At 43.2% G+C, this 13,392-nt stretch overlaps 1 protein-coding gene across 1 annotated transcript; it reads left to right on the forward strand.

Moving 5' to 3' along the window:
- The first annotated feature begins 260 nt into the window (after window positions 1-260).
- Window positions 261-6,211, forward strand: CHRM5 (cholinergic receptor muscarinic 5). Its single transcript, XM_038008821.2, has one exon. The coding sequence runs from the start codon at window positions 991-993 to the stop codon at window positions 2,587-2,589; it is 1,599 nt and encodes a 532-aa protein (XP_037864749.2). The 5' UTR covers window positions 261-990; the 3' UTR covers window positions 2,590-6,211.
- Window positions 6,212-13,392: the final 7,181 nt, after the last annotated feature.

Below are 13,392 nucleotides of genomic sequence, written 5' to 3' on the forward strand. Positions count from 1 at the left end.
ACTGATACAAAAGCTGTCCGTGATAATTCATTTGTTAAGTTAAAAACAAAATTCAAATTATAAATGGTAAAAGTATTAGTATATGCATAGGGGAAATTGTATTTAAATATTTATTTATTAGTATATGCATATGGGAAAATGCCAAAATATACACTAAACTGTTAGCATTGATTACCTCTGCAAGATGGAATTAGAGGAGACTTGCTTTCTAAGATTTACATTTTGACATTGTTCAAACTTTTATGAGGAATATATTACTCTACAATCAGAAAAAAGATAACCTAAAACAATTCTATGATATTGCAAATAGTCCAGGAACAGAGAGAAGGTCCTTATCTTCAGCAGCTGGGGCAAATGTCAGATCCCCTAGATGAAAACCAGGTATGCACTTGGAGTTTGTGCATTAGGGCAAAAAGAAGTGGTATAATATGGTCTTGGCTCACAACAGCACCTCAGTAATGTTTAATAATGGAGACTGGGACTATAGAATAGAGACCACTTTTTCCCCAGTGCATGACCATTTAGGTATTTATCACCAGAATCTTAAAAAAATAATAAGGTTTCTGCCCTTACGGCCACTGCAATCTAAGGTGATTTAACATCCCTGCTTTCCCCTCTTTACTGCTTCTCAACAATCCTTTTTTTTTTTCCTTTCCCTTCACCCTCCTCATCTTCCCAGCCCTTTTTAAAATTGCCACAAGAGGGCAGCAGCCTCACGCAGAAGAAGGGCACTAGGCCATTGGCAGCAAAAGCAAAAGGATGCCATTAAAAATAGGTGATCAAACTTTAGAGATGTCAGCATCTTGCTCTGAATATGTGTGCAGCCATGTTTAATATTGTTAGAAACTATAAACAATGAATGGACAAGAAAGTCATGCTGCTGTGCGGCGCTCATGTATTTCCCTCTCTTCCAGATGCTGGCCAACAAGAGCTGAAACAGAGAACAGCCTAGAACCTAAGACTATTCTAATATAAAAATTTTGCACCAGGATGGAAGGGGACTCTTACCACAATGCAACCACCGTCAATGGCACCCCAGTAAATCACCAGCCTTTGGAACGCCACAAGTTGTGGGAAGTCATCAGCATTGCAGCAGTGACTGCTGTGGTAAGCCTCATCACTATTGTGGGCAATGTCTTGGTCATGATCTCCTTCAAAGTCAACAGCCAGCTCAAGACAGTTAACAACTATTACCTGCTCAGCTTAGCCTGTGCAGATCTCATCATTGGGATCTTCTCCATGAACCTCTACACCACCTACATCCTCATGGGACGCTGGGCTCTCGGGAGTCTGGCTTGTGACCTTTGGCTTGCACTGGACTACGTGGCCAGCAACGCTTCTGTCATGAACCTTCTGGTGATCAGTTTTGACCGTTACTTTTCCATCACAAGACCCTTGACGTATCGGGCCAAGCGTACTCCAAAAAGGGCTGGCGTCATGATTGGCTTGGCCTGGCTGATCTCCTTCATCCTCTGGGCCCCAGCAATCCTCTGCTGGCAGTACTTGGTTGGGAAGCGGACAGTTCCACTGGATGAGTGCCAGATCCAGTTTCTCTCAGAGCCCACCATCACTTTTGGCACTGCCATTGCTGCTTTCTACATCCCTGTTTCTGTCATGACCATCCTCTACTGTCGAATCTACCGGGAAACAGAGAAGCGAACCAAGGACCTGGCTGACCTCCAGGGTTCTGACTCTGTGACTGAAGCTGAGAAGAGAAAGCCAGCTCATAGGGCTCTGTTCAGATCCTGCTTGCGCTGTCCTCGACCCACCCTGGCCCAGAGGGAAAGGAACCAGACCTCCTGGTCATCCTCCCGCAGGAGTGCCTCCACCAGTGGGAAGCCATCCCAAGCCACTGACCCAAGCACCAACCAGGCCAAAGCTGAGCAGCTCACCACCTGTAGCAGTTACCCTTCCTCAGAGGATGAGGACAAGCCCGCCACTGACCCCGTCCTCCAAGTGGTCTACAAGAGTCAGGGTAAGGAAAGCCCAGGGGAAGAATTCAGTGCTGAAGACACTGAGGAAACTTTTGTGAAAGCTCAAACCGAAAAACATGACTCTGACACCCCGAACTACTTTCTGTCTCCAGCAGCTGCTCCTAGACCCAAGAGTCAGAAATGTGTGGCCTATAAGTTCCGATTGGTGGTAAAAGCTGACGGGACCCAGGAGAACAACAACGGCTGTCACAAGGTGAAAATCATGCCCTGCTCCTTCCCAGTGGCCAAGGAGCCTTCAACGAAAGGCCTCAATTCCAACCCCAGCCATCAAATGACCAAACGAAAGAGAATGGTCCTAGTCAAAGAGAGGAAAGCAGCCCAGACACTGAGTGCCATTCTCCTGGCCTTCATCATCACATGGACCCCGTATAACATCATGGTCCTGGTTTCTACCTTCTGTGACAAGTGTGTCCCAGTCACCCTGTGGCACTTGGGCTACTGGCTGTGCTATGTCAATAGCACTGTCAACCCCATCTGCTATGCCCTCTGCAACAGAACCTTCAGGAAGACCTTTAAGATGCTGCTTCTCTGCCGATGGAAAAAGAAAAAAGTGGAAGAGAAGTTGTACTGGCAGGGGAACAGCAAGCTACCCTGAAAAGTTAACGACTCCTCTCAAAAGAACAGTGACCACAGTCAACATCCTCTGAGGAAGAGCAAGCTGATTCTGGTTTGTATATTTTCAAAAAGAAAACATCTCATTTTGAGTCCTTGAAGATATTTGTAAAGGCTCAAGGTCTGTTGCCAAATGGAAGGGGTCACAGCTGCAGCAATTGCTGTCGTATTAAATGACTCTTGCCTATGACCAAGGCCATTTGATGCCACTGGAGTTTGCCAATGAAGTAAAGAGATAGGCTCACGGCCCTTCACAGGAGGAAGCACACTGGGTAACAGTGAACAGCGACTCAGGCAACTTTTGTCCCTTCTGTAGGAAATAGCAGAGACCAGGTGGAAACCTTTTCCTGTGGAAACCTGTCATAGAATTTTGTGCAATATGTATGTGTCTATGAAGCTGTCTTTTGCCAGTGAGAACCAGGAAAATGTACATCAGTGTCACTTGTTAACAAGACTGGCTTCTAAGAATATGTACCATCATAAACTGATCACTATCTATAATGCAGCTATTATGTGGTCTATGCTGTGGTTTGTTTTCCTGTCCCTACATCTGAGTGAAGGTCTTGCTCTTCCCTTTCATATCCAATGCCAATTCCTCATACTCACTGAACCCATGCTGATCTCCAGGGAACCATCCTTCCTCTCAGAATCCAGCGTCTGGAAGGACTGAAACCTGGTCATACCCAGTCCTTTACAGGGGCCTCTATTCTGCTAATAAAGTCTCCACAGTCAGTTATTCTAGTTTTTGCCAGTGGAAATTTTTTCTTTTATCTGAAAAAAATATTGTGCATTCTATTTTGTGCCCATTTGAAACCACTGATTTATGCTCTGTTCTTAGGAAGACTAATTGTGTAAGAGCCCTTCACTGGCTGAAGATTTTCTCCAGGCTATCGAATTAAGGTTCTTATATTGTTTTCAGAGATCTTGCTTTCTAATCTCTTCACAGGGCAAATCTGAGCAAAATGTGGAAAACAAATTTGCTTTTGAACTTCTTCCAGAGCCCTTTTGCAGCCTCGTTTCCCTTGTTCAGATCCCCAATTCACACCAAGACACAAGCAGGTCAACTGTGCTGCCTCCAAGCAGGGGGCTGCGGGGTGGGGTGGGGGTGGAAAGACTTTCTTTTTTGATAGGTCCTTCAAATCAGGGCCTAAAAATGACTTCTTCATTCCTCTCCAAATTCAGTCAAAAATGAGAAGGCCAGAAAAGCACACTTGAGGGTGCGATGAAGCTGAAAATGATCTGAAAGCTTCATTTTTAAAAACAAAGTGTAGGTCATAGTAATGCATAAAAATAAAACAGTTAACATGCATGACAGCATGAGGATTATTAAAAACCACATTTAATTGAAATCTGAGTGTGTATCAACAAACTGAATCAAAGGACCTTTGTGGACAAAAGTCCACAAAGAAGCAATAGTGTGGTGCACAACAAGGATTTTAAAGATGAAGCACTCCTGTCAGACATTATTTAACTTGTTGGTTACATCTGCAGCTGGATTTAAAAATCGCCAGACTTCATGAGTCTTAGTGTAGGCCAGGTCCTTTTCAGTGTCATTTGCTATGAGGATGGAAAAATAGCTGGTTTAGTTGTCCTGGGAATTAGAAATGTACCTGAGTACGGGAGAGCTTCAGCCTACGACTGAAGAGGATAATCAGTCTCTCACAGGATGTCCCAGGGAGGCTTCAGGGTAGTAGAATCTCGGGCAGGATGGGACTGGTCCCCTATAAAGATTACGTTGACATGAAACATCTTGTAAGTAGTGCATCTGCTGAGACTTTGCAAAGGGCAAGTTGACACCTGCCAGAAATTGGGTGGGAATAGTAATTGGCTCAGTTCTCCAGCACAGAGGCTCTCGGGCCTCTGTGATGCCAACTGGGTGTAACTTCATGAGCAAACCTGCTCTACCAGCTCCAGATAAACAGCTGAGTCTTCATTTAAGGCTTTGATTCCTGACAAAGATGAAAATCCCTTCATGAGAATAGGCTCTTAAGCCCATGTTGGGCATTCACCATTCGCAGTTGAGAGTGAAACAAACTAATTTAAACAAAAGAACACAAATCGGGAAGGGATGCCACTGAGGGTACTCTTCACACGCTCTGCACTTGCTTAGGACTTGGCCCTTTTTGTTCATCTTTTGTGAAATGGATTAAGAAGTGTATTGCTGGGTGTGGTGGCTCACACCTGTAATCCCAGCCCTTTGGGAGGCTGAGGCAAGAGGACTGCTTCAGCCTAGGGGCTCAAGACCAGCCTGGCAACATAGGGAGACCCCGTCTCTATGAAAAATTTTTTAAATACCTGGGCATTAGCAGGGCATGGTAGTATGTGCCTGTAGACCCAGCTACTTCAGAGGCTGAAGCAGGAGGATTGTAGGAGTTAGAGGTTGCAGTGAGCTATGATCACACCACTGCACTCCAGCTTGGGTGACAGAGCAAGACCCTGCCTTAAAAAAAAAAAAAGAGAGAGAGAGGTCGATACTTCTTTCTTTATCATTGGCTTTGGAAAGCAGCCAGTTTTGCAGACTACCAATGCCTCTTGACATAGACAAAAAATATCCCAAACTACTAGGGACATCTAGACTTCTATAGAATAGGGGCTTTAGTGGGGCCCTCAGAATGAACAGACCCAATTGTAAACTACAGGGACCTGGTGGGTGGGTGGGAGGCGCATGGCCTGACTTGAGATCTTAGGCCTTCTATGCCCCCAGTCTTCAGTCTTTGTCTATAGTAAACTATGTATGACTTTGGCTAGTTACCTACTGGATGCTGTTACTTTGCTATCATTGTAACTTGTTTCCCCGCAACTCTGAATTTGATGGCTTGTCAGGGAATCTGTTTTCCATTCAATTTTTGGTTAAACAAAGCATTTTGTCAATATTCTCAGCCTTTGCTTTGCTCCTTTGGTGAATGTCCTCTGAAGACAATACTGACGCCGGCTCTTTGTAATTGCGAAATCTGTACCCCAACCTCTGGATTAGAATCTCCAGTTGTCTACTGTAAATACTGGAATTACAGCAAAGGATATGGGGACTGGGCTGCTTTTCTGTATTGTACTAGCACTATTCTAGATATTAAAGAAATTTAACCACTATGTGCAGAGCATTTAACTAAGAAAATTGTTTCAGAGTAACTTATTAGATCCATCTATATTGGGAGTCCCACACACCTTTGCATGGCCTGGCCTTTCAAGAAAGTTGCGATTGATACACAGTATGGATACACGTCCTTCTTGCTACCTTTTGTGATTCCTCCTTTCCTCTAAGTTACCAATGACCAAACTAAGATTAAATAATGATAACAAGAGATCTGTGAGTAAAATGCTTTCCCTTCCCTCTGGGACAAGGGAGGTGGGGCAGACCTCAAACCACAGTCCTTTACCAAGTGGAGACTGCACCAAAAGGGGCAGCAGCATTTCCTCTTCAACTATGTAAAGAGTTGGTGCTCCAATCACTTCATTCCCATTGTAAGTGATACTAATTTCCATCTTCCTCATATCGTTTTACTGGTAAAGTTCAAGATAATGTAAACTCTTGCCCAATAAGGACCCCAGATCGAGAGTGTGAGGAAGAAGTGAAATAAGTTTAATGGTCAAAGAAGCTAGAAACAATTAAAAACAAAACAAACCTTTTTTGAAATCATTTAAAATGTACAGAAAACTTGCAAGAGTAATAAGAAGACTCCTAATGTCCTTCACCCACATTCTGCACTTAACATTTTGCCACACCTGTGCCTGCTCTCTCTGTATGTGTGTGTGTGCACACATTTTTTCTCAACCATTTGAGAGTAAGTTGCAGACATCTTGCCAATTTACCACTAAATACTTCTTGAGTGTGTATTCCTTTTTTCATTCTTTTTTTTTTTTTTCAAGACAGGGTCTCACTCTGTCACCCAGGCTGGAGTGGCAGCTTCGACCTCCCAGACTCAAGTGATCCCACCTCAGTAGCTGGGATTACAGACGCATGCCACCATACCTGGCTAATTTTTTTCTACTTTTTGTAGAGACAGGATTTCACCATGGCGCTCAAGCTAGTCTTGAACTCCTGGGCTCAGGCAGTCTCTCAGTTCGGCCTCGCAAAGTGCTGGGATTGCAGGCATGAACCACCGCATCTGACCTTAGAGTGTGTATTTCTTAAGGAGAAGATTATTTTACATAACCTCAATACAAATATAAAAATCAGGAAATTTGACATTGTTACAATGTTATTATGTAATCTACAGTCCACACTCAAATTTTACTAGTTTTTCTATTTGGAAAACTAGTAAATGTTCATTATAAAAATTTATTTTCCAGCTCAATATCTAATCCAGGATCACACATTGCATTTAGCTGTCATGTCATGTTTAGACTTATTTAATCTGTCTACAACTTTTCTGTCTTTCATGATATAGTCATTTTTTTAAGAGCACCTACAATCCAATTTTTAAAAATAATTTCAGCTGGGCGCGATGGCACACTCCTGTAATCCCAACACTTTGGGAGGCCAAGGAGGGTGAATCATGAGGTCAGGAGTTTGAGACCAGCCTGGCCAACACAGTGAAACCCCGTATCTCCTAAAAATACAAAAATTAGCCAGGCATGGTGGTGCGTGCCTGTAATTCCAGCTACTTGGGAGGCTGAGGCAGGAAAATTGCTTGAACCTGGGAGGCGGAGGTTGCAGTGAGCTGAGATCATGCCACTGCACTCCAGCCTGGGCAACAGAGCAAGACTTCATCTCGAAAAATAAGTAAATAAAAATAATTTCATCAGTTTGAGGCTATCTGATATTTCCTCATTAGATTCAGTTTAATTGTTTTTGGGGGGCCAAGAGTATCACAGTGCGTTATTATGTTCTCAATGCATCACATCGGGAGGCATATGATGTTCTATCTCATTACTGGTGATGTTAATATTGATCAATGTTTTAAGTACACTAACCTTTTAAGTAAAGTTCCAAGATTTGTTTATAATTTTTTAATCTTCAGATTGAAGGGATATACTCAAATTACTATGCTCAATAATTGCTTTTGTTAATTTTTTTCATTCAGTGTGGTTATATTTTTCATTTGAAATCAATTGGGTTTGTTCCTATTTATATTGAATTTTAGAGTTTTCTCCCATAACTGTTTATTTAATTTCATTTTCTTGAATAAGTAAAATATTAATATTGTTGAAAATCAAAACGATATGAGAAGATATACTCAGAGATGTGTCACTCTGTCCTTTATCCCTTCCATCCCATTCCCACGTGTGTTAGTCTGTTCTTACACTGCTATGAAGAAATACCCAAGACTGGGTAATTTATAAAGAAAAGAGTTTTCATTGACTCACACAGTTCTGCATGGCTTGGGAGGCCTCAGAAAACTTACGGTCATGGCCGAAGTCACCTCTTCATAGGGCAGCAGGAAAGAAAATGAGTGCCAGCAGGGAAGATGCCAGATGCTTGTAAAACCATCAGATCTCGTGAGAACTTACTCACTATGACGAGAACAGCCTGGGGGAAAAGCGCCCCCAGGATTCAATTACCTCCCACCAGGTCCCTCCCACAAGACATGGGGATTATGGAATTACAATTCAAGATGAGATTTGGATGGGGACACAAAGTCAAATCACCCTGTCCTGTAGATAACAAATTTTCTTCAGTCTCCGGTTTATCCCCTCTTTGTTTCTTTTTTTTTTTAATCGAACTCTTTTAGCCATTTTTGTATCCATATTTTAAAATATCCATGTAGTTTTATTTTAAAGTTTTTAGTTTAACAAAATATCTACTGACTTTCTACCAAGAAAAATAAAGGTTTGATTCTTACATAGTGATGACTGCTTCCCAAACAGCCACTCCCCTGGCCCTCAGTTTACAAAGCTATGCATAAATGGGTACCTCTATGAAGTGATCACTTGGATACAGGGTGCTAGAGCTCTCCATCGAGCTAAGGATGTGGGTCCTACAAAAGAAGACACAGTCTAAGTCTTGGAGCATCTACTAATACTGAGAGCTATGAATACACCAAGTAGAACAAGTTGAACAACTCTGGAGACACTAATAACAGGCAAAAGACTGACACTGTTAAATATTCACATTATACTCAAAGAGGGCACAGCCAGTATTATTCTGCAATAAATGTCACTGTCCCCTATCTCCCCTGATGAATTACTGTGCATGAGGTGGGACAGACTGGAGTTAAAACCTTAAATTTATCTGTGATCTGTGATTAGGCAAAGAAAGCCAAGGTCTAACTCTGCTCACTGGGCTTGACTATCACCCTATGTTAGTGTGCTTCGTGTCAATGCATCTGTCCAAAAAGTCCTAACTTTTAATTTCATATGGCTCTTGAACAAACCTCATCCCACCCACCAGATGCCTCCAATGATGCCTTCATGCTCCTGCTAAGAATAGTTCTCCAAAGGGTGTTACTTTCCCAGTCCCTGGCAATGATTTTCTGACAAGGGTTATCTTGCATGAATGGATCTTTAGTGGTGTCCTAGTAAAGGAATGGGCACCCTTACTTTCAACAAAGAATGGCTCATACTCAACTCACTTACCCCAATATTACTACCTAGAGAGTTGGTGCTTAATTTTAATTTTATTTTGAGACAGGGTCTCGCTCTGTCACCCAAGCTGGAGTGCAATGGCATGGTAGCCTCCATCTTCCAGGCTCAAGTGATCCTTCCGCCTCAGCCTCCCAAGTAGCTGGGACTACAGGTGCATGCCACCATATCAAGCAAAAGTTTTTTTGTATGTTTGTTTTGTTTTGTTTTGTTTTTGGTAGAGATGTGGTCTATGCTGCCCAGGATGGTCTCGAACTCCTGAGCTCAAGTGATCCTCCTGCCTCAGCCTCCCAAAGTGCTGGGATTACAGGTGTGAGGCACCATGTCCAGCCAGGTGCTTATTTTTAGTAGTTCCATGTGTATCCAAACACGGGTTTGTAGTCCAGCCACTTTCAATCAAAATCCATAAAGCTATTGATCACGATGTACTAACTACAGCTCAGTCCCCCTAGTATACCATACAGTGCACTGCAGTGGAAAACACCGGGCTGGAAGACAGCAAAGAAGAAAAAGTGATACAAATTTAAACTGGTATTTGGAGGACTACTCTTTCTCCCTAAGAAACTAGACTTCCATGAATAAAAAATCCTTTGACAGGTCCTTTCATACCCAAAAGATAGGGCTTATCCATAAGAGTCAGAAACAAAATGAAGTCTTTAACTCAGAAAGCTAGACTAGGTTATCTTTTATATTCACTATATGTTATAATATAGCCATTAATATATTAATACATATTTTCTGGCCAGGCACAGAGGCTCACGCCTGTAATTCCAGCACTTTGGGAGGCTAAGGCAGGAGGATCACTTGAGGCCAGGAGTCTGAGATCAGCCTGGCCAACATAGCAAGACCTTATCTCTACCAAAAAAAATGTTTTTAATTAGCTAGGCATGGTGACACCCGCCTGTAGTCCTAGCTGCTCAAGAGGCTGAGGCGGGAGGAACTTTTGAGTTCAGGAGTTTAAGGTTACAGTGACCTATGATGGCACCATCTCTCTCCAGCCTGGGTGACAGAGTGAGACCCTGTCTTTAAAAAAATAATAATAATACATATATTCCGAGAAAACAAATAAGCAAATAAAAAATTACCTGGGCCCGGCACGGTGGTTCAAGCCTGTAATCCTAGCACTTTTGGAGGCCAAGGAGGGCAGATCATGAGGTCAGGAGTTCGAGACCAGACTGACCAACATGGTGAAACCCCGTCTCTAGTAAAAATACAAAAATATTAGCTGGGTGTGGCAGTGTGCTGTAATCCCAGCTACTCAGGAGGCTGAGGCAGGAGAATCATTTGAACCCAGGAGGTGGAGGCTGCAGTGAGCCAAGATCACACCACTGCACTCCTGCCTGGGCGACAGAGTAAGACTCCATCTCAAAAAAAAAAAATTACTTGTAATTTTATTTTATTTTTTTGTTTTATTAATTTATTTTTTTGAGACAGAGTCTTGCTCTGTTGCCCAGGCTCTGGAGTACAGTGGCCAGATCTCGGCTCACTGCAAGCTCCGCCTCCCGGGTTCAGGCCATTCTCCTGCCTCAGCCTCCCAAGTAGCTGGGACTACAGGCATTAAACACTACACCCGGCTAATTTTTTGTATTTTTAGCAGAGGCGGGGTTTCACCGTGTTAGCCAGGGTGGTCTCAATCTCCTGACCTCATGATCCAGCCGCCTCGGCCTCCCAAAGTGCTGGGATTACAGGCATGAGTCACCACACCTCGCCAGGGAGCTCTTATCCATAACTAAACGTAGATTAGAAAGAGATTACTTCTGTCCTTTTCCATGTCTGTTACATGAACCCAGTACAGCTTAGTCTGCAGGAACTATTTCTAGTGGGAATTCTTGAGAAAAAACAATTACCATTTGGAGGAACTTTCTTTCTTTTTTTTTTTTTTGGACAGAGTCCCGTTCTGTCATCCAGGCTGGAGTACAGTGTCACAATTTTGGCTCACTGCAGTCTCTGCCTCCCCAGTTCAAGCGATTCTCATGCCTCAGCCTTCTGAATAGCTGGGACCACAGGTGCACGCCACCACACCCAGCTAATTTTTGTATTTTTAGTAGAGATGGGGTTTGACTATGTTAGCCAGGCTGGTCTCGAACTCCTAACTTCAAGTGATCCACCCACCTCAGCCTCCTAAAGTGCTGGGATTACAGGCATGAGCCACTGCACCTGGTCCACAGAGGAACTTTAAAAAAAACAAAAACAGAAACAAAAACAAAAACAAACGACAACAACAACCAAAAAAAAAATATATATATATATATATTTAAATTTTAGAATAACTGTGTTAGTTTCCTAGGGGTCCAGTAACACAGTTCCACAAACTGGGTGGTTTAGAACAATAAAAATTTACTCTTTCACAGTTCTGGAGGCCAGAAGTCTGAAATCAAGGTGTCAGCAGGGCCATGATCCCTCTGAAGGAACTGAGGAAGGATCTGTTCCAGGCCTCTCTCCCAGCTTCTGGTAGTCTCGTGTTCCTCAGCTGTTAAATGTCCATCTTCTCCCTGTGTCTCCTCATATCATCTTCTCTCTTTGGTGTTGGTCTCTATGTCTCAATTTCCCCCTTTGGGGATATCAGTCACATTGGATTAGGATCCACCCTAATGACTTCATCTTACCTGTATTACCTCCTAAACACACTGTTTCCAAATACAGTCACATTCTGAAGTACTGGGAGTTAGGACTCCAATGTATCTGTCTGTTGGGGGGACACAATTCAATCCATCATAACAACCAAACAAGAAAAACACTTTCCTTTTTTATAGTTGAACAAACTGTAGACCAGTGATGGGTAGTATTGAATGGAAAGGACTGCCTGGGCGCAGTGGCTCATGCTTGTAACCCCAGCACTTTCGGAGGCTGAGGCAGGCAGATCACGAGGTCAGGAGATTGAGACCATCCTGGCTAACATGGTGAAACCCTGTCTCTACTAAAAATACAAAAAAGTAGCTGAGCTTGGTGGCGGGCACTTGTAATCCCAGCCATTTGGGAGGCTGAGGCAGGAGAAGGGCGTGAACCCAGGAAGCGGAGCTCGCAGTGAGCCAAGATGGCACCATTGCACTCCAGCTTGGGCGACAGAGTAAGACTCCATCTCAAATGAATGAATGAATGAATGAATGAATGAATGAATGAATGAATGAAAAGGATTTCAGAAACACCACTGCAGAGATATGCAGTGGCCTTAACTACATTACAGAGACGTGGCAGAACAAGGCAGTCTCTACCAGCATAGGACAGTTACCTAGTATATTTCAAATACATGTTTGCCTCTGCTCTCCTCACATGAAAAAATACAGAAAACTAGAAGTATGGAGCCAAATTTTCAAACTCCTTCTATGTGCACAAGGAGGACCTCCGGAGTCTTTAGTTCTGCACATCTTGAGCCTAGCTGAAGGTATATATGCGGAGAGTCCAACTCAAAAATTCTTCAAAAAATATTGTTTTCCCTAATTCCCGCCATCACCTTTCTGGAGCCATAAGGGTTTAGATCTCAAAATAGGCCATAATAAAGACCTTAGGTTCCTTCCAGATACATAAAGGTAGGGGGAAAAAAGGACCTTAGGCTATTTATTTTTATAACCTGGATGAATGAATCACTTGATCCTGACAAATTTCTTACAGGTGCTAATAAAAGTGCTAGGGTTTTTATCCCCACAATGAATATGTTTCATTCAAAATCAGTAACTCTTGTTTTATTTTTACCCACAATCATTTGTTCTTTCTCTGTTTCTCACTGGTGCCACCTTCTGCAAATGCCTCCACCTTTCTATCCTTTTTTCTTCACTGTATTAGTCTGTTCTCAAGCTGCTATAAAGAACTGCCTGGCCAGGCACAGTAGCTCACGCCTGTAATCCCAGCACTTTAGGAGGCCAAATCACGAGGTCAGGAGTTCGAGATCAGCCTGGCCAACATGGTGAAACCCCGTCTCTACTAAAAATACAAAAATAAGCTGGACATGGTGGTGTGTGCCTGTAATCCCAGGTACTCTGGAGGCTGGGACAGGAAAATTTCTTGAATCTGGGAGACAGACGTTGCAGTGAGCCAAGACTGTGCCACTGCACTCCAGCCTACGTGGCACAGTGAGACTGTCTCAGAAAAAAAAAAAAAAAAAAGAACTGCTTGCGGCCAGGCGTGGTGGCTCACGCCTGTAATCTCAGCACTTTGGGAGGCCGAAGCGGGCAGATCACGAGGTCAGGAGATCAAGACCATCCTGGCTAACACGGTGAAACCCTGTCTCTACTAAAAATACAAAAATTAGCTGGGCATGGTGGCACATGCC

The sequence above is a fragment of the Chlorocebus sabaeus genome, chromosome 26, assembly GCF_047675955.1.
Source record: "Chlorocebus sabaeus isolate Y175 chromosome 26, mChlSab1.0.hap1, whole genome shotgun sequence".
Lineage (NCBI taxonomy): Eukaryota > Metazoa > Chordata > Mammalia > Primates > Cercopithecidae > Chlorocebus > Chlorocebus sabaeus.